Below are 23,635 nucleotides of genomic sequence, written 5' to 3' on the forward strand. Positions count from 1 at the left end.
TACACACAACAAATGAAAAAATTTCTTTAGCTTTTATCTTTACTTTTTTCCCCATGTTTTATGTACTAATTTGCATTTTTTATTTGGATATTTTAAACTTACATTTGGTTTTGGATGTATATCTGCCTCATTTGTCAATCTGACAACAGACCAATTTTACCAATTTGTACACGAGTTACCCTGTTTTAATTAAAAGCTTTTCTTGTATGTTTTATCTAATGGGGCTAGTTTCCTTCATTGCTCTCCTTTTTCAGTGTTCATACGCATTCTTGCTTGCTTGCTTTTTAATGTAATGCTTAGAATTAACTTGGTATTTTCATTGGTATTGTTAAATTTACACATTGTCATGTAGGAGAATTGACATCCTTCTTTTTTAGACTGATTGGTCTTATTCATGAAGAGACATGTTTCTCTATTTCTTTAAGTCTATTTTTGGGCTTCCAAGAATGTTCTGAAAATTTTCTCATGTAGAAGTTGAGTATATATTTTTAAAATAGCTTTGTGTAATATGGTTTATATAGCATACCATTTAAAGTATAAGTTAGTGGGTTTTAGTATATTCACAGAGTTGTGCAATTATCACCAATATCTAATTTCAGAACATTTTCATCACCCTAGAAAAACCCTGGTTGCATTAGCAGTTACTCTCAAATTTCCTCTAGTCTCCTCATTCTCCCTTAGTCCTAAGCAACCACTAATGCAATAGTGTGCCTTCTGTTTTATAGACTTTCGTATTCTGGTAATTTCATATAAATGGGATCATATAATATGTGGTCTTTTATGACTGGTTTCTTTCACTTAGCATAATATTTTCAAGTTTCATCCATGGTATAACATATATTCCCATTTTTTCTATTTTTTAAAAAAAATTGAGTATAGTTGACACATGATGTTACATTAGTTTTAGGTATAGAACATAGTGATTCAATAGCTCTGTTTTGCTATGATCACCACAAATGTAGCTACCATCTGTCACCATACAATGCTATTACAGTACCATCGATTACATTCCTTATGCTGTACCTTTTATTCCTGTGACTTATTTCATAACTGGAAGCTTGTATCTCCCACTCCCCTTCACTTATTTTGCCTGTCCCTCTCCCCCTTTGCCTCTGGCAACCATAAGTTTGTATTCTGTTTTTATAGATATGATCTTGCTTTTTGTTTGTTTATTCATTTGTTTTTTAGAATCTAGATATAGGTGAAATCATAGGATATTTATCTTTGACTGACTTATTTTGCTTAGCATAATACCCTCTAGGTCCATGCATGTTGTTGCAAGTGGCAAGGTCTCATACTTTTTATGGCTAAATAGTATTTCATTGTGTATACCACATCTTCTTTATACATTCATCTATTGATGAACACTTGGAGTACTTCCATTTCTTGGCTATTGTAAATAATGCTGCAGTAAAGCATGTATCAGTTCTTAAGTTCTTTATATTGGAGAATAATATTCCATTGTATGGATATACTACATTTCTATCCATTCATCAATTAATGGACATTTGGTATGTTTTTGCTTTTTGGCTATTATTAATAATCCTGCTGTGAACATGCATGTGCAAGTATATCCCTAGGAGTAGAATTGCTGAATTATGTGGTAACTTTATTTTTAACATTTTGAGATTTTTCAAACTCCTCAAAAGCATCTGCGTAATATTACATTCCCACTAGCAATGTATATGAATTCCTATCCTTCACATCTTCTCCAATGCTTGTTTTTATCTTTTTTAATATATCCTTATGAGTGTCCAGTGCTATCTCATTATAGTTTGGACTGCATTTCCCTAATGGCTAATGATGTTGAGCATCTTTTCATGTGTTTATTGATCATATGAATATCTTAGAAAAATATTCAGATCCTTTGCTATTTTTAAATTATTTGCTATTTTAAATTATTTAAAGTATTGCTAGTTTTTATTATTGAGGTAAGTATTCTTTATATATACTAGATACGTCTCTTATCAGACATAAGATTTGGAAATATTTTCTTCCATTCTGTGGGTTATCTTTTCATGTTTTTGATGATGATTTTCGAAGCACAGAAGCTATGGATTTTGATAAATTTATCAATTTTTTTCTTTTGCTGTCATATCTGGGAATCCACTGTATAACTCAGTGTCACAAGGATGTACTCCTGTTTTCTTGAGTTCTATAGTTTTATCTTACATTGAGACATATGATCTACTTGGACTTTTGTGACTGATGTAAGTTGGGAATCTAACTTCATTCCTTTGCATGTGCATATCCAGGTGTCTCTGCACCATTTGTCAAAAATCAGGTGACCACAAATGTGAGGGTTTATTTCTGGGCTTTCAATTCTGTTTCAATGATATATATTTATCCTTATGCTGATACTGTACTTGAAAAAAATGTTTATTTATTTTGAGAGAGAGAAAGAGCACAGAGAGAGCACACTTGAGTGGGGGAGGGACAGAGAGAGAGGGAGAGAGAGAATCCCAAGTAGGTTCTGTGCTGACAGTATGGGGCTCAATCCCACAAACCACGAGATCATGACCTGCACAAACCATGAGACTTAAACCATGACCTAAGTCGAAATAAAAAGCCAGATGCTTAACCAAACTGAGCCACCCAGGTGCCCTGATATTGTATTGTTTTGATCACTGTAGTTTGGTAGTAAGTTTTGAAATCAGGAAATGTGAGCCCTCTAAATTTGTTTACTTTGAAAAAAATTTTGATCATTCTGGGTCACTTGCATTTCCTTATAAATTTTAGGATCATCTTGCCAATTTCTGCAAAGAAGCCTGCTGAGTTTTGATAGGGATTGTCTGAAGTTGTTGGTCATTTTGGGAAATATTTTCATCTTAATAATATTAAGCCTTATGGTCGATGCAGATAGTTCATTAATATCTTTCAACAATTTTTACAGTTTTCAGAGTACAAGTTTTTTGTTGTTGTTGTTGCTGTTAAGCTTATTCCTAAGCATTTTATTCTTTTTGATGCTATTGTAAATTGAATTTATTTCTTAATTACATTTACAGATTATTTATTAAAGTATACAGAAAAAACTGGTTTTTGTACATGGGTCTTATATCCCGTAATCTATTAAGCTTGTTTATTCATTCTTACAGTACTTTTGTGAATTCTTGAGGATTTTTTATATACAAGACCATGCCATCTGCAAATATGGTTTTGCTTCTTCCTTTCAGTCTGGATGTCTTTCCTTTTCTGTCTTTTCCTTCCTTCCTTCATTCCTTCCATCCATCCTTCCTCTTCCTTCTTTCCCTTCCCTTTCTTTCTCTTCACTTCCCTTCCCCTTTCTTCCCTTCTCTTCTCTTTTCTTTTTCCTTTCCTTTCCTTTCCTTTCCTTTCCTTTCCTTTCCTTTCCTTTCCTTTCCTTTCCTTTCCTTTTTTCGCTAATTTACCTGGCTGGAATCCAATAAAATATGGAATGGGCATAGCAACCACATACATCTTTGCCTTGTCCCTTATCTTGGGGCAGAAGTATTCAGTCTTTCACCATCAATCTTGATGTTAGTTGTGGGTTTTTTGCAGATGGCTTTGTTGAATGCTTTTATCATGAGAGAGTGTTAGATTTTGTCAGGTGCTGTTTCTGCATCTGTTGAGATCATCATGTGTTTTTTTTTGTCCATCTTATTGATATAGTGTATTATGTTAATTGATTTTGAGATATTGATCTTGGATTTTCTGGGTAAATCCCACTTGGTTATTTGTATAATACTATTTATCTGTTGCTAGATTTGGTTTACTGAGGATTGTTGCATCTATACTTACTAGATATATTGGTCTGTAGTTCTCTTTTCTCAATATGACTTTGTGTGGTTTTAAGGAAGAATTTGTGAAAGGTTTATATTTCTTATGTAAATATTTGATAAATTTTACCAGTCAAGCCATTTGGGCCCAGACTTTTCTTTCGAGTAAATTTATTACTAATTCAATCAGTTGACTTCTTATAGGTCTATTCATATTTCCTGTTTTTTCCTGAATCAAGTTTGGTAGTTTGTGTGTTTCCAGGAATTTGTTCATTTTATATAGCTTCTCTAATTTGTTGGTATTCATTTCACATTATTTTCTTATAACCCCCCCCCCCCTTTTTTTTCTCTGTACATTCAGTAATGTTATCCCTTCTTTCATTCCTGACTTTAGTAATTTAAGTCCTCTCTCTTCATTTCTGAATCAGCCTAGGTAAAGTTTTTCAATTTCATTCATCTTTTCAAAGCACTGTTAAAAGCATTTAAACAAGGAAGCCATTAGATTGAGGTAGCTGTAATGCCTTGGTAGCTTACATAAGCAAGACAAAACATAAGCCAGAAGCAGTGCACTCAAATCCAAGAAATTGAAACTTGAGAACAACCAATCACAAACAGCCATTGAGGCTTTCCCAAGTAAGGCAAGTGCTTAAGCTATAACCAGTCAAATAATTGCTTTGCTTTGCTTCAGCATCTTCTCAATAAAAACTTTGCTCCTCCCCCTGTTAGTGGAGGGCTTCTAACCACCTTTGGTTTGGCACTGCCCAATTGAAATCAATTTATGCTCAAATAAAATCTTGAAAAATTTTATGTGTCTCAAGTTTGCCTTTTACCAGAACCAATTTTTGTTTAGTTGATTTTTCTTTTATTATTTTTGGCTATTTCATTAATTTCTGCTCTTTATTATTTTCTTCCTTCTTATTTTGGCTTTATGTTGTTCTTCAATTTGCAATTGTCTAAAGTTGAAGATTAGGGTATTAGTTTCAAACATTTATTTTTTTAATAGAAGCATTTATAGCTATACATTTCTCTAAAAATACTACTTTCACTGCATCTTCTAAGTTCGGTACGTTATGTTTTCATTTTTTATATTCATTAATTTTAAGGTACTTTGTAATTTCTATTGTGATTTTTTCCCTAACCCATTGTCATTTAGTAGTTTCTTGTTTAATTCCCACATTATGAATCTCAAACATTATTTGTTATTCATTTTGAATTTTATTCCATTCTTAGGAAACATACTTTGTGTAATTTAGTGTGTGTATGTATATATATGGATGTGTGTGTGTGTGTATATATATATTTATATATTTTATAAATATATATTTATATATATTATATATATGTGTGTATGTATATATATGGATGTGTGTATATATATATATTTTAAGATTTTAAGATTTTATATATATATATTTTAAATATAATATTAAAAATATATATATATATTTTAAGACTTTATTTTTAAGCAATTTCTACACACAACATGGGACTCAAACCCACAACCTTGAGATCATGAGTTGCATGTTCCACTGACTGAGACAGCTAGGCACCCCTATACTTTTATACATTGAGGCTTGTTTTATTGCCTGCATATGGTCTATCCTGGAGAATGTTCTATGTGAATTCAAGAACAATGTGCACTCTTCTCTTGTTGGATGGAGTTCTACAGATGTCTGTTAGGTCTAGTTGATTTAGAATATTGTCTTAGAAGACTAAGTTGATCTTCTGCTTAGTTGTTCTATCCAGTTGAAAGTTAGGGTATTTAAGTCTTAAGCTATTTTTTAATTTCTCTTTTCATTTATGACAAGTTTTGTTCCTGTATTTCAGCACCCTGTATATTTTTATAGTTGTTTATATATACTTGATGGGTTGATCCTTTTATCATTATAGAATGATCCTTTTGTTTTTATTAATGTTTTTGAACAGTCTATTTTATCTGATATTAGTATGGCCACTCTGGTTTATTATGGTTGTGGTTTGCATTATATTTTCTCTGCCTTTTACTTTTGACCTTTTTGTATTTTTGTATCTGTCTTCTACAGACAACATATAGTTGGATTCTGGCTTCTTATCCAGTCTGTTAATTTTTATTATTTAACCCATTCACATTTAATGTTATTATTGATATAGTTGGGGTAACATCTATGTTTTTATTTTCTATATATCTTATGTCTTTTTATGTCCTCTGTACTTCTTTTACTGATTTCTTTTAATTGAATATTTCCTAGTATAACATTTTAATTTCTTTAATTAATTTTTCTTTTTTTTTTTTTTTTTTTAGTTATTCCCAGTGGTTACTCAAGGAGTTATAATATAGCTTAAAATTTATACTAACTTAGTTCCAGTGAGATATAGAAACATTATTCTGGTATAGTGTTATTTTGATGTGCTATTACTGTTATATGTGTATATCTATATGTGTTACAAACCCAGTAATACATTGTTATAGTTATAATTTATGTAATTTTATGTCTTTTTAAATGTTTATTTACTTATTTTGAGAGAGAAAGTGAGCGAACAGGGGAGGGGCAGAGAAAGGGGGGAGAGAGAGAGAGAGAGAGAGGGAGAGAGAGAGAGAGAGAGAGAGAGAGAATCCTAAGCAGGCTCCACACTATCAGTGCAGAACCCCATGCAGGCTTGAACCTGTGAACCATGAGATCATGACCTGAGCCAAAATAAGAGTTGGATGCTTAACCAACTGGGCCACCTAGGCACCCCAATTTTATGTCTTTAAAGAAGGTAAGATGAGAGAAAAATGTATATTTATTGTTACATTAAAATTCGTATTTAAGATTTGTGTTTTTCTTTATTCCTATTGTTTTTAGTTACTATCTTTTGTCATTTCCTTACTCCAATACAGTTTTGCTCTGTTAACTCTAAACAGAGCAAAGAGAAATTTTATTTAAGTAAAAAATGAATTTCATTCAGGAATAGCAGAGGAATTGCAATTTGGGACAAGCAAGCTATGGTGAACCATAAGCAAGTCTGAAAAGACAAAGGAGGGTCAGCTTTTATTATGTTTTAGGAGGAAATTAGGGAGTGTTTTGTTTAGAACAAAAGTGTACTGGAGAAGAACAAGAGTTTGAGTTTGTGGTGGTTTCTGATTGGTTGTAAATGGTAGTTAGTATGTTGTCACTAGAGCAGAGAGGGATCTTCCTTCCTATTTTTAAAGACAGGAGATACAATTCCGATTTGAAAAGTGCTCTCCCTTGTTGAAATAATTCTTCCTTCTTCCTGCTGGTTATGTAGGCTACAATGAGTGGTATTGGCTTAACAGCTCTCCCTTCAGGGCTTCCCTGATCCATGGTAAGGGAGGTTTTCTTTATTTAGTTTCACAACTCCCGCATGTCAACCTTTGGGCTGTTATTGCCAAATGTAATGCATTTTTATATGTGACATACATGTCATTTTATACAGTTGCTTTTTAAATCAGGAGAGGGAAGGAGAGGAAATATGCAATAATACTGTCTTTATAAGTATCTACATAACTACTTCTATTGGCACTTTTTGTTTTTTTGTGTGTGGAATTAAAATACTGTTTTGGGTCACTTGTTTTCCAACCTGAAGAATTTTCTCTAGTATTTCTTATAAGGAAAATCTGCTAGAAAAGAATGTTTTTAGTTTTTGTTTCAGTGAAAATGCCTTTATGATGCCTTTACTTTAGAAAGATAGTTTCCTTCATGTAATATTCTGGGTTGATGGGTTTTTTTTTTTCTTTCAGCTGTTAGAATATATCATTTCATTGCATTCTAGCTTTCATTGTTTTGTTAAGAAGTCAGCTCTTAATCTTATTGGTTTCTCTTGTATATGACGCATTGTTTTTCTGCTGCTGCTTTCAAGATTTTCTCTTGTTTTTTTACATTTTTACTATGATGCATCTGGGTATGGATATTTTTATGTTTATCCTACTTGGAGTTCACTTAGTCTCTTGTTGCACATAATAGTTCCCACATTTCTCTGAGGCTCTGTTAATTTTTCCTCCCCTTTTTTCTGTCCTCTCAGATTGCATAGTCTCTATTGGTATATCTTCATGTTTGCTGATTCTTCTGACAGCTTGCATGTAGTATTTAGCTCTGTAGTAAATTATTTATTTCAGTTATTGCACTCTTTCAGAATTTCCATTTAGCTCTTTTTTTTAATCATTTCTTTCTCTTTACTCTTATTCTCTTCTTGCTGAGACGTTGTCATCATACCTTCCTTTACTTCATTTAGCATAGTTTTCTTTTGTTCTTTGACTGTATTTGTATACCTTGAAGTCTGGCATTCCCAAATCTGGAACCTATCAAAGTTCTTTTGCATGTTTTTCCCTTGTGTTTGGGACACACTTTCCTGTTTCTTTGCATGTCTCATAGTTTTTATTGTTGTTGAACCCTGGATATTTTAGATAATATATTGTAGCATTTGTGAATATTGATTCCTTCTTTCCTTCCCCCCTCTTTCTATTCTCCTGATTCTTTCTTGGAAATCATAGAAAATACTTAGGATTGTACTTAATGTAAGGACATTGAAATTAAAAGTGTCTATGATTAAAGTTCTTGGATTTGGTAAAATCCAGTTTGTATGCTCAGTAGTCTCTTTTCTTTTGGTTGTGACTCGTTTGTAAATAAATGAAGTTTCCATATAAGTGAGGTATTACCACATTTAGAAATTTTTCCAAATGCTGAGTCCTTTATTTTTAATACAAAGTTTACATTTATAGTTTTGTTCCTTTTGTAATACATTTGTTTAGCTAATGAATGATATTTCTTTCTTTTAGGTTACACCTATGATTGAGGATTGGACCACTATTGACTGGTATCGATTTTTCTGTTTATGGGAGAAGCTGCCAATTTCTATGAAACGGGTGGCAGAGCTAGTGGGAGTCGAAGAAGCGTTCTTGGCTCGCTGTGTGAAAGGAAAAGTAGTAGCCAGAACTGAGAGACAGCATCGCCAGATGGCCATCCATAAAAGGTAAATATCAAGGAGTCTACACTATCCAGTATTTAACACAGTTTTTGGATATATAGTAGATGTTCAGTTTATTGTAGTCACTTTCATTATCATTAAAATCAAATTTTTGGCTGAGTATGGTAAATATTTTCACTTTCCTGTATTTACTGAATTGATTGATATTTCTCTCTTGCTATTTATAGTTTAGAAGTCATTGTAGATGAAGACCTTTTAAAGTAGAACATTTAATTACTTCCTTTACTTAAAGATGTGAATTAGAATTGCCAACTTAGTGTAGCTTCATGTGAGGTTGTGCTTTGTATCATTATTATAAAACAATATTATAATGGCTCTGGGGAAGAGCCATTAAAAAATTCAGATGGGGAAATTGAATCATTTAGCTTCTTTAAAATCTAATAAAATTATTTTTCTTAGTGCTAGTATCTAGTATATTATTTACAACATAATCAAGTGTGAATTTTGTAAGGATTTATATACTTGGATTATTTGTGGCACTAGGACCTTTCAAGTCAAAACTGGTTTTTATTATCAAATTATGTCATTTTTTTGAAATATGAATAGATGATCATGTAACTGTGTATCAGATGTTCTTTTAAATTATTGTGCCATTATATTTCTTGAACCAAGTCTTATTTCTTAAAATTAGTTAGTAGTATTGAAATATGGAGGAGCTCTTTTTGTTATATAGGTATTAGGTTCCTTGCTATGCTATAGTACTAATGTATGTCAGGATTATTTGACCAACATTGAGCTCAGTCTTTGTCCACTAATCCTATACCCTATTAGGAATCTTCTCACAGTGTATAAATCTTCACTTGCCTTTTTGATTCTTTCTTGTTTCCCAGCATATGTTATATCTTCATTGTAGGCATAAGTAATCTCTTACCACACTTTTGGTGATTTACTTTCCAGGTTTTTTACCAGTCTTGTGCTATTAGACTTAATCAGTGAAGTTCCCTTAAAGGAAATAAATCAGAAATATGGATGCAGTCGTGGACAGATTCAATCCTTACAACAGTCTGCAGCTGTTTATGCAGGTCAGTTAAACAAGGGTTTCCACATTTGAGACTCTGTAGTTTGAGATCAAGTTAAAATTACTTTTTTTCATATTCCATTTATTTTAGGCTTCTCTAAAAATGAGGGGATCATGTAAAGTCATAATTGTGTATGTTTGTCCTCATAAGAACCCCTAAAACTATGGCTTCTCACCCTGCTCCAGAGGATTGGCAGCTGGCAGCTAGCTGAGTGTCTGGATCTTAGTCTCCCTCCATTGCTTAGCCACCTGCTAAGCATCCTCCTTTTTATTTTTTTTTTAGTTTTTATGTTTTCACTGTTGCAGGAAGTAGACCCAAAGTTCTCAATGGCCTCCTCTTTCTCATCAAGTTGCTGATTAATATTTGTTATTGAGTAAGAGGATGGCAACTACAGAGGGATTTCTGTATATCTGGTAGACTGTTCTAAATATCTCTCCTCTAAGGAAACACTGGTCTGCCCTTAATAAAATTAAACCCCTATCTGTAAGCTAGGCAAATAGGGAAGTTCTGGGTCTGATTTTACCAAGAAATCCTTACAAACTCTTAGGAAGGAAACCCTGGGCTGCTGGAGAGAGTGTGGATTTGTATGTGTAGGAGGTTTCATTGTGAAGGTGTGTGCATATATGAGAGTACTGAGGGAAAGATTGTAGGAGGGGCTGGAGACTTCAACTCACTGGCATGAAGGATCTCAAATTGCCTGTAGGATTAATGTTCTCATAGGGAAGTGATTATATTAATGCCTTGACATTGGCTCTTCTGGCCTCTTTATCTCATGAGGGAATAGCTATTAAGTTGGGCAACCTTTCCTTGAAGAAAATATCAATAGGAGCTTCACTTTTTGTACTCCTCTCAGCACTTGAATATTTAAATCATCTCTCTTATTTTCTTATTTTGCTCTAGATGAAAGAGTCTCTCACCTGTTTTAAAGAGTTCTCTCTTCCTTAAAAAAAGAAAGGAAGGAAGAGAGAATGAGAGGAATGAACTAGAGTGAGGGCTTTTTGTGTACTTTGTGTTAACATGCTCTGCCTCAGTTTTTTCAAATATCAAGTTCATGATTAAGAATAAATGAGATGACAATGTGTTTACCCCTTTTACTGACCAATTAGCTAGGCCCTGAACATGTGTCTACTCGCCTGTTAACATACACTTTGTGCCTTTGTGCCTCTTAAAGTTTACGATTCTGCTGGTAAAACAAAACAAAACAAAAGATACAGCAAGACAAAGGTATCTAAAGAAATAGAGAATTATTTATAAAGAATTTTTAAAAGAATTTTTGAACGTTTTTTTAATGTTTATTTTTGAGAGAGAGAGAGACAGTGTGAATGGGGGAGGGGCAAAGAGAGGAGACAGAATCCGAAGCAGGATCCAGGCTCCAGGCTGTCAGCACAGAGCCCCATGTGGGGCTAGAACCCACAAACTGAGAGATTGTGACTGGAGTGAAGTCAGGCGCTCAACCAACTGAGCCATCCAGACAGCCCAAGAATTTTTAATTTCATAAATATTCTATGATTATTGTAGGGATGATTACAGTATTTTCCAACCGCCTCGGCTGGCACAACATGGAACTACTACTTTCCCAATTTCAGAAGCGTCTTACATTTGGCATCCAGAGGGAGTTGTGTGACCTGGTCCGGGTGTCCTTACTTAATGCACAGCGAGCCAGGTTCTTCTATGCTTCTGGCTATCTTACTGTGGCAGATCTTGCCAGAGCAAATATTGTGGAAGTGGAGACTGTTCTGAAAAATGCTGTGCCCTTTAAAAGGTAAGAGAGTCCTCCTGACCAGTAGTTATTAAGTGAAAAATTATGTCTATTTGTAAATAATAGAAAATGTACTAAAATATTTTTTTCTTTGATAGTATCATGACGTACATGGGGTCACTGGAAGAAAATGAGACTGCTTTTTTCCCCCTTTAGAATTACTATCGTGTGTGTGTGTGTGTGTGTGTGTGTGTGTGTATGTATATATTTTTAAATTGAAGTATAGGTGACACACAGTGGTACATTAGTTTCAGGTGTACACATAGTGATTTGAAAGGTCCATATGTTATGCCCTGCTCACCACAAGTGTAACTACTATCTTTTGCCATAAAATGCTATTAAATACCATTGATTATATTCCCCATGCTGTACATTTTATGCCTGTGACTTAATCATTCCATAATTGAAAGCCTTTATCTCTCACTCCCCTTCAACCATTTTGCCTATCCCCCTACCTCTCCCCTCCAGCAACAATCAGTTTGTTATTTGTATTTATGGGTCTATTTTTTCTTTTTTGTTTTTTCAGAGTCCACATCTAAGTGAAATCATATGATATTTGTCTTTCTTAGTCTGACTGATTTCATTTGGCATAATATCCTCTGGGTCTATCCATGTTGTCAAAAATAGCAAGATCTCAATCATTTTTACGGACGAGTAATATTCTATCACATATTTATGATACATGATATGTGATATATATATATATATATATATATATATATATATATATATATATATATATATATATATATATATGACATCTATATTCCTTCATCTATCCATGGACACTTGGGTTGTTCCTATACCCTGGCTACTGTAAATAATGCCGCAATGAACATAGAGGTGCATATATCTTTTCCAATTAGCGTTTTCATTTTCTTTGGGTCAATATTCAGTAATAGAGTTACTGAGTCGTATGGTATTTTCATTTTAATTTTTTGAAAAACCTCCATGCTGTTTTCCACAGTGGTTGGTCCAATTTACATTCCCACCAACAGTGCACAAGCATTCCTGCTTCTCCACATCCTCACCAACACTTGTTATTTCTTGTCTTTGATTCCAGGTGACCTGACAGGTGTAACTGATATCTCATGGTTTTGATTTGATTTCCCTGATGATTGGTGATGTTGAATAACTTCATGTGTCAGTTTGCCATCTATATATTTTCTTTGGAAATGTGTCTATTCAGGTCCTCTGCCCATTTTTAATTGGACTTAATGCCCATTTAATTATTTGTTTGTTTGTTTTTGGTGTTGAGTCATATAAGTTCTTTACATATTTTTGCTATTAATCTGTTATTGGATATATCATCTGCAAATATCTTCCCCCATTCAATAGGTTACCTTTTCGTTTTGTTGATTGTTTCATTCACTGTGCAAAAGCTTTTTATTTTGGTGAAATCCCAATAGTTTATTTTGCTTTTGTTCCTATTCCAAGAGGAGACATCTCCAGAAAAATGTTGCTAAAGCTTATGTCAAAGAAATTACTGCCTGCATTTTCTTCTAGGAGTTTATGGTTTCAGGTCTCACATTTAGGCCTTTAATCCATTTTGAATTTATTTTTGTATGGTATAAGAAGTGATACCCTTTCATTCTTTTGCACATAGATGTTCAGTTTACCCAGCGTCATTTACTGAAGAGACTTTCCCATTGCATATTCTTGCCTCCTTGTCATAGATTAATTGTCCATTAAGCATGGGTTTATTTCTGGACTCTGTGTTCTGTTTCACTGATCTACTACATGTTTTTGTGCCAGTACCATACTATTTTGATTATTACAGCTTTGTAGTTTATCTTGAAATCTAGGATTGTGATACCTCCAGCTTTGTTCTTTCTCAAGATTGCTTTGGCTTTTAGGTCTTTTGTGGTTCCATACAAATTGTAGTATTATTTATTCTAGTTTTGAGAAAAATGCTGTTGGTATTTTGATAGGGATTGCATTGAATCTGTAGATAGCTTGGGTAGTATGGACATTTTCAACGATGTTAATTCTTCTAGTCTATGAGCATGGTAATATCATTCCATTTCTTTTTTCTATCTTCAGTTTCTTTCATTAATATTTTATAGTTTTCAGAGTACAAGATTTTTGGTGTAACTGTAAATGGTTTTGTTTTCTTAATTTCTGTTTTTACTACTTTGCTATTAGTGTATAAAAATGCAACAGATTTCTGTGTATTAACTTTTTATGCTACAACTTTACTGAATTTATTTATTCTAATAGAATTTTGATGGATCTTTAGGGTTTTCTATGTATAGTATCATATCATCTACAAATAGTGATGGTTTTACTTCTTCCTAAACAGTTTAGATGTCTTGTATTTCTTTTTTGGACTGATTGCTCTGGCTATGCTTTCCAGTACTATGCTGAATAAACGTGGGGAAGGTGGATGTTCTTGTCTTGTTCCTGATCTTAGGGGAAAAGCTCTCAATTTTTCACCATTGAGTATAATGTTAACTGTGGGTTTTTCACGTATGGCCTTTATTATACTGAGGTATGTTCTCTCTAAACCCACTTTGTTGAGAGTTTTAATTATGAACTCAAGTTGAATTTTGTCAAATGCTTCTTCTGCATCTATTGAGATGATCATATGATATTTAACCATTGTTTTGATTTGTGAACGTTGAATTATCCTTGCATCCCCAGAGTAAATCCCATTTAGTCGTGGTGGATAATCCATTTAATATACTGTTGAATGTGATTTGTTAATATTTTGTTGAGGATTTTTGCATCTATGTTTATCAGGGGCATTGGCCTGTAATTTTCTTTTTTTATAGTGTTTTTGGTTTTGGTATCAGGGTAATACTGGCTTTGTAGAATACATTTATAATGTTTTTGGAACTTTTCCTTTCTCTTCTATTTTTTGGAATAGTTTGAGGAGAATAGGTATTAACTTGTCTTTAAAAGTTTGGTAGAATTTACCTGTGAAGCCATTTGGTCAGGGACTTTTGTTTTTTGAGAGTTTTTTGGTTACTCATTCAGTTTCATTACTAGTGTCTTGTCTGTTCAGCTGCTGTTTCTTCCTGATTCAGTTTTGGAAGATTATATGTTTCTAGGAATTTATCCATTTATTCTAATTTATTGACATAATTTTTTGTAATGTTCTTGTATAAGTCTTTGTATTTCTGTGGTGTTGGCTATTAATTTTCCTCTTTCATTTCTGATTTTATTGATTTGTGTCCTCTTCTTTTTTTCTTGATGAGTCTAGCTAAAGGTTTATTAATTTTATCTTTTCAAAGAACAAGCTCTTGATTTCCTTGATCTTTTCTATTTTTTTAAATCTCTATTTCATTTATTTCCACTGTGATCTTAATTTCCTTCCTTTTATGGACCTTGGCTTCATTCTCTTTTTCAGTTTCCTTTACATATAAGGTTAGATTGTTTGAGAATTTTCTTGTTTCTTGAGGTAGGCCTGTATCTGTATGAATTTCTCTCAGAATTGTTTTCACTGAATCCCAAAGATTTTGGACTGTTGTCTTTTCATTTTCATTTGTCTTCCTCTATCTTTTGATTTTCTCTTTGATCTCTTCATTGACCCATTGGGTGTTTAGTAGCATGGTATTTAGTAGCATGCTGTTTAGCCTACACGTGTTTTTCTTTTTACCAGTTTTTTTCTTGTGATTGATAGTTCTATACTATTGTGGTTAGAAAAGATACTTGATATGATTTCAATTTTCTTAAATTTCCTGGGACTTGTTTTATGGTCTAATGTGTGATCTGTTCTGGAGGATGTCTTATGTACACTTGAATTGAAGGTATATTCCATTGTTTTTGGACGGAATGTTGTGCATGGATATTTTAAGTACATCTGGTCTAATGTGTCATTCAGAGCCACTGTTTCCTTTGTTTTCTGTCTGGATGATCTATCCATTGATGTAAATGGGATGTTATAGACCTCTACTATTACTGTATTACTGTCAATTTCTCCATTTAGGTCTGTTAATATTTCCTTTATGTATTTAGGTGCTCTATTGTTGGGTGCATAGAGATTTACAAATGTTATATCTTCTTGTTGGATTAACCCCATTATCATTATATAATGCCCTTTGTCTCTTATTACAACCTTTGTTTAAAGTCTGTTTTGTCTGATATAAGTATTGCTACCTTGGCTTTTTTTTATTTTGCTTTTATTTGCATGGAATATCTTTTCCTATTCTTTCATTCTTAATTTCTGTGTGTCTTTAGGTCTGACATGAGTCTTTTGTAGGCAGCATACAAATGGGTCTTGTTTTTTAATCTATTCCACCACGCTATGTCTTGATGGGAGCATTAGACCTACGTTTACATTTAAAGTAATTATTGATAGGTATGTACTTATTGCCCTTTTGTTAATTGTTTTCTGGTTGTTTTGTAGTTCTCAGTTTTTTTCTTCTTCTTTTGCTCTCTTTCCTTTGATGACTTTCTGTTGTGTTAGTTTATTGTCTTTATTTTTTGTATACCCATTATAGATTTTGGTTTTGTCTTTACCATGAGGTTTATATATAACATGTTAATTATATAGCAGTCTATATTAAGTCAGTTACTTAAATTTGAACACATTCTAAAAATTTTTTCACTTCCGTTTTAGGTATGTATTCTCATATTTTACATCTTTGTATTCATAATTTTCTTAGTTCTGATTATGGCCTTTTCTTTTTAACATAAAGAAGTCCCTTTAACATTTTTTTTAAGAGTAGCCTAGTGATGATGAACTTTAACTTTTTTAAATTTCTCCTTCGGTTGTGAATGATAACATGGCCGTGGAGCGTATTCTTGGTTGTAGGTTTTCTTCCTTTCAGCTCTTTGAATATATCATGCCACTCTCTTTTGGCTCACAACATTTCTGCTGAAAAATCTGCCAATAGCCATAAGTGGTTTCCCTTCTATGTAACTTTTTGTTTCTCTCTTGCTCCTTTTGAAATTTTCTCTTTATCTTTAACCTTTGACATTTTAATTACGTATCATGGTGTGGAACTCTTTGAGTTCATCTTGTTTGGAACTCTCTGTCCTTCCTGAACCTAGATGTTTGTTTTCTTCCCCCAGGTTAAGGAAATTTTCAGCTGTTATTTCTTCAAATGAATTTTCTGCCTCCTACTTTCTCTATTCTCTTCTGGGACCCCTATAATGTGAATATTTGTTCTCTTGATGTCATCCCAGAGATTGCTTAATCTATCCTTAACCTATTCTCATTAAAAAAATTTTTTTTCTGTTTGCTGTTCAGCTTGAGTGCTTTTTATTACCTTGTCTTCTAGACAAGATTTGCTAATCATCTCTTCTCGTCCCCTATTGTTGATTCCTTCTAGTGTATTTTTCATATCAGTTATTGTATTCTTCAGCTTTGATTCTTTCTTATATTTTCTAACTCTTTGTTGAAGTTTTCACTGAGTTCTTCCACCCTTGTCTCCAGTCCAGTGAAGATCTTTAAGATCATTATTTCAAACTGCTTATCAAGCATATTGTTTCTCTAGGTTTCATTTGGTCCTTTTCCTAAGGTTTTGTCTTGTTCTTGTGTTTGGAGCATATTCCTCTGTCTTCCCATCTTGCTTGACTTTCTGTGTTTGTTCCTTTGAATTGAGTAGAATAGCTACTTCTAAACTTCAAAGAAAGTTATTATGTATGTCATTTCCTGTGTATTCTGTGTATGCTGGATAACTTTGGCTGGCTGGAACTGTGGCTGGCATGGGCACGGAGTCCCAGGTACTCCATGTTTGGGCTGCCCTGGTAGGATGGCTTGAGCTAAAGTGGGCTTGGGCCAGGTGGTCCCAGACCTCTCCATAGAGAGGGTGCTCTGGCAGGAGACCTATAGCTGAAGTTGGTGCAGGTTGGAGCATTCCCTGGGCTCTCCATGAGAGGATCCCTGGCAGGATAGCTGAAGCTGAAGTGAGCATGGGCCAGGACTGTCTAGGGACTCTCCACCCACAGGGTGCCCTGGGAGCTAAAGCTACAAGTTGGGGTGTTCTGGGGACACTTAACACAAGGGATGCACTGTCGGGGTGGCTGGAACTAAGGTGGATATGGGCCAGGGAGTCTTGGAGTGTGTTAGTAAACTGTGTGAAGCCAAAGTAGTGTGGGCCTGGGTCTGGGGTGCTTTACGCCTGTGCCACCTTGCTGTAATGGCTGGAGGTACAGTGAGTACTGCTCAGGGGTGTTCTGGTGGGCACCACACTGGTGCTACTTTGGTGGGATGGCTGGGGCTGGTGTGGGCTAGGGTTCTGGAACTTACTGAAGTGTTAGGCCAGCTAGGGAAACTGAACCCTGCTTCTCTCTGGGCTATCAAGGTGGAGAGGGAGCATAAACTGTGGCACTTGCAGCCCCTCCTGACATGGAAAGAGTTCCGGCAGCTCCCCCACCATTTGGCAAAGTTCTAGGTCTAGTTTCTCTTTACATTCTAGTTGCTATTTGTACTTACGTATTATGATAAGGCTACTATTTCTGTGATTATGCCTTTTCTGAATGCCCAGAACTTTATTGATCAATATTACTAACATCAGTATTAGGACAGATCTACGTCACATACCTCCTCATGTGACACAGTGAGAAAGACACAGCATTACTCCTGGAGTGTTCTTATCAAAAATGTCTAACATAAATTTAATTGTAAGGAAACATCAGACAAACCTAAACTGGGAGACATTATACAAAATAATTGTCTAATACTCTTCAAAAATATCAAGGTCATGAAAAACAATAACTGAGGAACTCTTTCTAATTAAAGGAAATAAAGAGACATGACAACTAGATGTGCCACCTTATTCTAGATTAGATTAGAACAAGGATGTAAGTGGAACAATTGATGAAATTTGAATAAGGTGTATAGATAAGAGATAGCATTGTATTAATGTTAATTTTCTGAATGGAAACTGGTATATCTGACACCTGGCCACCCTTTCCTTTTAGTACTTGGTAAATGAGAGCCAGAAAACCCATTTTGATTGTCTCAGTTTGCCATTAACGAAAATTCACAATAAATTACCTATGCATATGTATTTTCCATTGTTGGTAATGTTTCTTCGGAGTAAATTCTTGGATGTGGGATTTCAAAAGGTAAGTGCTTATGTAGGTTTATTAGTTCCAGATTACCCTGCAGAAGGGTTGTACCAGGTTACATTCTCACTGGCCTATTACGTCACAGCCTTGCAAACAGAATCCATTGTTAGAGTTTTCATTTCACCAGTCTGATAGATAGGAAATAGTATCTCAGTATGGTTTTAATGTGTATTTCTCCAATTGTGAATGATGGTGGATATCTTTTCATATGTTTCAGGATCATTTTTTTGTATCCTTGTGAATTATCTGGTTATGTCTTGTTTCTACTGAGTTTGGTCTTTTCCCTCTCCTTTTTATTTTATTTTATTTTTTTTAAATGTTTATATACTTTAATAGAGAGAGAAAGAACAAGGGAGTGGCAGAGAGAGAATCCCAAGCAGACTGCATACTGTCAGTGCAGAGGGCTCTATCACAGGTACCCTGAGATCATGACCTGAGCCTAAATCAAGAGTCAGATGCTTAATCCACTGGGCCACCCAGGTGCCCTTCTTTCTCCTTTTAAAAGAATCTTTTCTTCTTAAATTGATTAGAGTTCTTAGCTGTTTATTTTATATGTATATGCAAATATTTTCTCAAAATTTATAAATTGTCTTTTGACTTTTACTACATTGTTTTTGCCATGCAGAATTTTAACTTTTCTATTGATTTTTTTGTCAATTTTTTTTTTTTGCTTTGAAATTGTCATAGTTAGAAAACTTTTGTCTACTGAAATTAGAAAGGAATTCATTCATGTCTTCTCCTAGTATTTGTAGATTTGCATCTAGATTCCCGATGTATTTAGAATTTAATTTTGTGTATAGTATAAAGTCTGGATCAAATTTTGTCTTTTATCCAATGGCTCCCATTTATAAAAATGTTTATTTTTGACTTAGTGATTTGAGATGCCATCTTTGTCATATACCAAATATCCATAAATAATTAGGTCTATTTCTGTAGTTTCTATTTTATATACTATTCTTTTTGTCAATTCATGAGCCAGTAAATACTTTTAATTATAAATTATAAATTATAAATTATTGCTCTCTGGAAGGACACTTCCTCTCATAGTTTTCCAGTATTTTTTTTTGTTTTTGGCTATTCTTGCATATTTGCCCATATGAAAGTTAAAGTGCTTGTTGATATTTTATAGGAATTGTATTGAAATTTAACTTAGAATTGATATCTTTATATGTTGTGTCAACCTATCCAAGTATAGGTAACATCTTTGAATTTAATCTAGTCTTTGTGATTTTTAAGAGTTTTCAAAAGATTTCCTCATATAGGTTTTCAAAAGTTTTAAGTTTTGCTCACACAGGTTTTATACATTTCTTGTTAAAGTTATTCCTACTTAATATTTATTGTTATTTTAATTGGTTGCTCTCTTTTATTATGTCTTCTACATAGTTATTATTAGAGTATATGAAGGCTGTTTTGTATAATTTTTTATCCTATTTTCTAAATTATTTTATTGTTTGAATTACTTTTATCATTGATTCTCTAGAATTTTCCAGGTATGTTGGCACATCATCTACAAATAGTTATTTTACTTCTGTAAGAATTTGTATGCTTTTAATTGATTTCTCTTATCTAATTGTATTAGCTGATATCTCTAATATGTAGTAGTAGTAGTAGTAGTAGTAGTAGTAGTAGTAGTAGTAGTAAGGATAGTAGTAATAGATATTGGGCATTTTTGCTTTGTTTGTGATCTTAGGGGAAATGCCTCTGGTGTTGCTTCAATAGAATACTGGTTTCAGAACTATGGTGTGTGTGTGTGTGTGTGTGTGTGTGTATTTATGTAAGAAATACATAATTCTTGAATATTTTTGTCATGATTGGGTATTGAATTCTGTCAAAGCATTTTCCAGTATTCCTGAAGATTATCATAGTTTTTTTTTTCCTCCTCCTTCATCTATTAGCATGGTACATTATATTAATAGGTTTCCTAATATTGAATCAATCTTATGGAATAAATTTAATTTGGTCATCTTATTTTATTATATGATGTTGGATTCTATTTGCTAATATTTGATATAGTATACTTTTGCATTGTTATTTACAAATAATATTGGCCTATTGTTTTCTTGCATTGTGTGGTTTTTTGCACTATTTTTATTCAAGTTTTGCTATCAGTTTTGGTATCAGACTTGCCTCATGAAAAAGAATTATGAAGCATTTTTTGTTTTCAGTGCTTTGCAATAATTTAGGGAGGCTTGGGACTGCTAGAAGTTTTTATATGATTATTGTATGAAACCATGTTGAATGGTGCCTTTCAATGGGTTAGTTTCCTGATCACTTTGTCTACTTTATTTTTTCAGAAATTAGTCTCTCTAAGCTTTCTATCTTGAATGGGGTCAATTTTGGTAATCTGTATTTCCTTAGAAAATTATTTGTTGCATCTGGATTTTCAAATAAATTTTTATAGAGATTTGTAAATTAGTTTCTTAGGAATTTTAAGTATTCCTTCTATTTCAATGGTTATTCCTTCCTTGTCATTTACTATTTTATAAATTTTACTTTATCTCTATTTTTTCTTGATTAGGTTAGCTAGTGGTTTATCTATTTTTTAAATTGATTAAAAATCAGTTAGATCTAGACCTAGGTCTAGGTCTATGGCTTTTTTTTAAAGTAATGTACCTTCGGGGCGCCTGGGTGGCGCAGTCGGTTAAGCGTCCGACTTCAGCCAGGTCACGATCTCGCGGTCCGTGAGTTCGAGCCCCGCGTCAGGCTCTGGGCTGATGGCTCGGAGCCTGGAGCCTGTTTCTGATTCTGTGTCTCCCTCTCTCTGACCCTCCCCCGTTCATGCTCTGTCTCTCTCTGTCCCAAAAATAAAAAAAAAAAAAAAAAAAAAAAAAAGTTGAAAAAAAAAAATAAATAAAGTAATGTACCTTATTAATCTCTTCTTTTAATTTTACATTTCCTTCTTTCTTTTGTTTTCTTTTGTACTTTTTCTAATTTTGTTGTTGAACTAGGAATTTGTTGACTTTTATATTTTTATTGATAAATAAAATACTGTATTCTTAGTGTAGAACTATGAACTTAGTACTGTGAGTTTTCCTGTGGTTTTTATTTTAAATATAACCCATACATTATGATATGTAGAGATTTTGTTTTTATTTGTTAGAAATGTAATTTGCATGGTTTCCTTCTTTTGCCCAGGTGGAAGTGCTTTTTGTTTTTTTATTTTTTTAAAATAATTTTTAGTCATATTGCACATCAATCTAACGTGTTATTTATAACACATATACTTCATGGAACTCACTGATGTTTTCTTGGTGCGCTAATATATGATCAATACAAACTAGATGTGTTCTGTATTACAAAGGTAAAGTGTTTGAAATATATTCATAAAAAGTTGCCCTCATTGCTTATGTTCATTAGGTCTTCTTTATTCTTTTTTTTTTTTTTTTTTTTTTTTTATAAGTACAGTTGACTCTTTTTTTTTTTTTTTTTTTTTTTCAACGTTTTTAATTTATTTTTGGGACAGAGAGAGACAGAGCATGAACGGGGGAGGGGCAGAGACAGAGGGAGACACAGAAGCGGAAACAGGCTCCAGGCTCTGAGCCATCAGCCCAGAGCCTGACGCGGGGCTCGAACTCACGGACCGCGAGATCGTGACCTGGCTGAAGTCGGACGCTTAACCGACTGCGCCACCCAGGCGCCCCTAGGTCTTCTTTATTCTTATTTATTACCCTCCTCAACATTTGATCTGTGTTTTAATGAGAGTGGTTTATTAAAGTCTACTAATTATTAGTACACTTCTTTCTGTGTCTCCTTGTATCTCTTATATTTGCTTCATAAAAATGGTTGCTTATTATTTGGTGTGTAAATACTCATAGTAAATATGACTGGTAATGTTATATTTACTATGATTGTTGTTTTTAGCATTAAATTTTACTCTTTTTGTTATATTTAATGCAAAATAGCCCTCACTGCTTTCTTCTTGCTCCATTTTTCTAGGATATTTTTTGTCCATCCCTTTAGTTTTAGTCTTTTAGAATCACTTGGTTTTAGGTATGATTTATATGTACCACACTGAGTTGTAATTGTGTTTTACTTTCTGAACCAAATTGAAGTCTTTCTTTTAATAGATGATTTAATCCCATCACATTTATTGATATAACTAAAATGTTCCATTTCAATTCTTAAATTATTTTATAATTATGTGTGTTGTGTATTTCCTATGTTTCTTTGTCTACCTTTAAGGGTACTCTTTGGAGTTTTACGTTTAAATTTAGACAGGTGTGTATTTTGTTCTAGCACGTACCTGTGTACTTTTTATTATCTGGCTTGTAAACATTTTTTTTAAGATTTTATTTTTCAGTAGTCTTACACCCAACGTGGGGCTCAAACTCACAATTCCGAGATCAAGAGTCATATGCTCTTCCAACTGAGCCAGCCAGGCACCCCTGGTTTGTCAAGATTTTAATGGTATCCTGTAGCACCTACCTATTGCCTGAACAACAGTCATTGACATTGAGCTTACTTTAGTTTTCTTTTTCCCTCTCCTTTTCCCTCCATTTAAAAAGTGTATTAGTTCTGTTTGTCTCAATGTATAACATTTATACATTAATTTTCCACCCTTGTCCCTACCCTTGTAGGATGTAGAGATGAAAACTAATATAATCTACGTTTTTATTTATTCATATTCTTACCAGCAGTCTTACTGCTGAAGTACTTTTAGTCTTCTCTTGGTTGGATTACACTTACCTGCTAATAGATTTCTTGAGGGCTAATATCGTATAGAATTCCCTACGTTCTTGTATGTGTAAAACTGCTTTTCTATAACCTTAATAGTTAAAGCACATCTTGACTAGATATAGACTTTTGGTCCACCTTTTCTTTTATTAAGTTTTAGGAAAATGATTTCTTTGCTGTGCATGCTGTTTTTGAGAATTCTGATGGTAATATAATTCTTTTTTTTCCTTCTAAATATGTAGACCTTGAGATTTTTATATCTTTGAAGTTGGATAGTTTTAATAGGCTAATTAATTAACTATTGTTGTGAAACAAATTATTTTAAGAGCTTAGTGACTTAGGGGCACCTGGCTGGCTTAGGAGATCATGTCACTCTTGATCTTGGGGTTGTGAGTTCAAGCCCCACATTGGGTGTAGAGAGTCCTTAAATAAAGACACTTGAAAAATATGTTTTAAAA

General features: G+C 33.4%; 1 protein-coding gene across 4 annotated transcripts in view; it reads left to right on the forward strand.

The window, feature by feature from the left end:
• Positions 1-23,635, forward strand: part of POLQ (DNA polymerase theta) — a 121,775-nt gene that overhangs the window by 41,892 nt on the left and 56,248 nt on the right. For all 4 annotated transcript variants that reach the window (XM_058731244.1, XM_058731245.1, XM_058731247.1 and 1 more), the window contains 3 exons: positions 8,494-8,687; positions 9,600-9,724; positions 11,240-11,483. In XM_058731244.1, the coding sequence (XP_058587227.1) occupies positions 8,494-8,687; positions 9,600-9,724; positions 11,240-11,483 (563 nt within the window). The remainder of the gene's footprint in view (positions 1-8,493; positions 8,688-9,599; positions 9,725-11,239; positions 11,484-23,635) is intronic.

This window comes from Neofelis nebulosa, chromosome 5, assembly GCF_028018385.1.
Source record: "Neofelis nebulosa isolate mNeoNeb1 chromosome 5, mNeoNeb1.pri, whole genome shotgun sequence".
Lineage (NCBI taxonomy): Eukaryota > Metazoa > Chordata > Mammalia > Carnivora > Felidae > Neofelis > Neofelis nebulosa.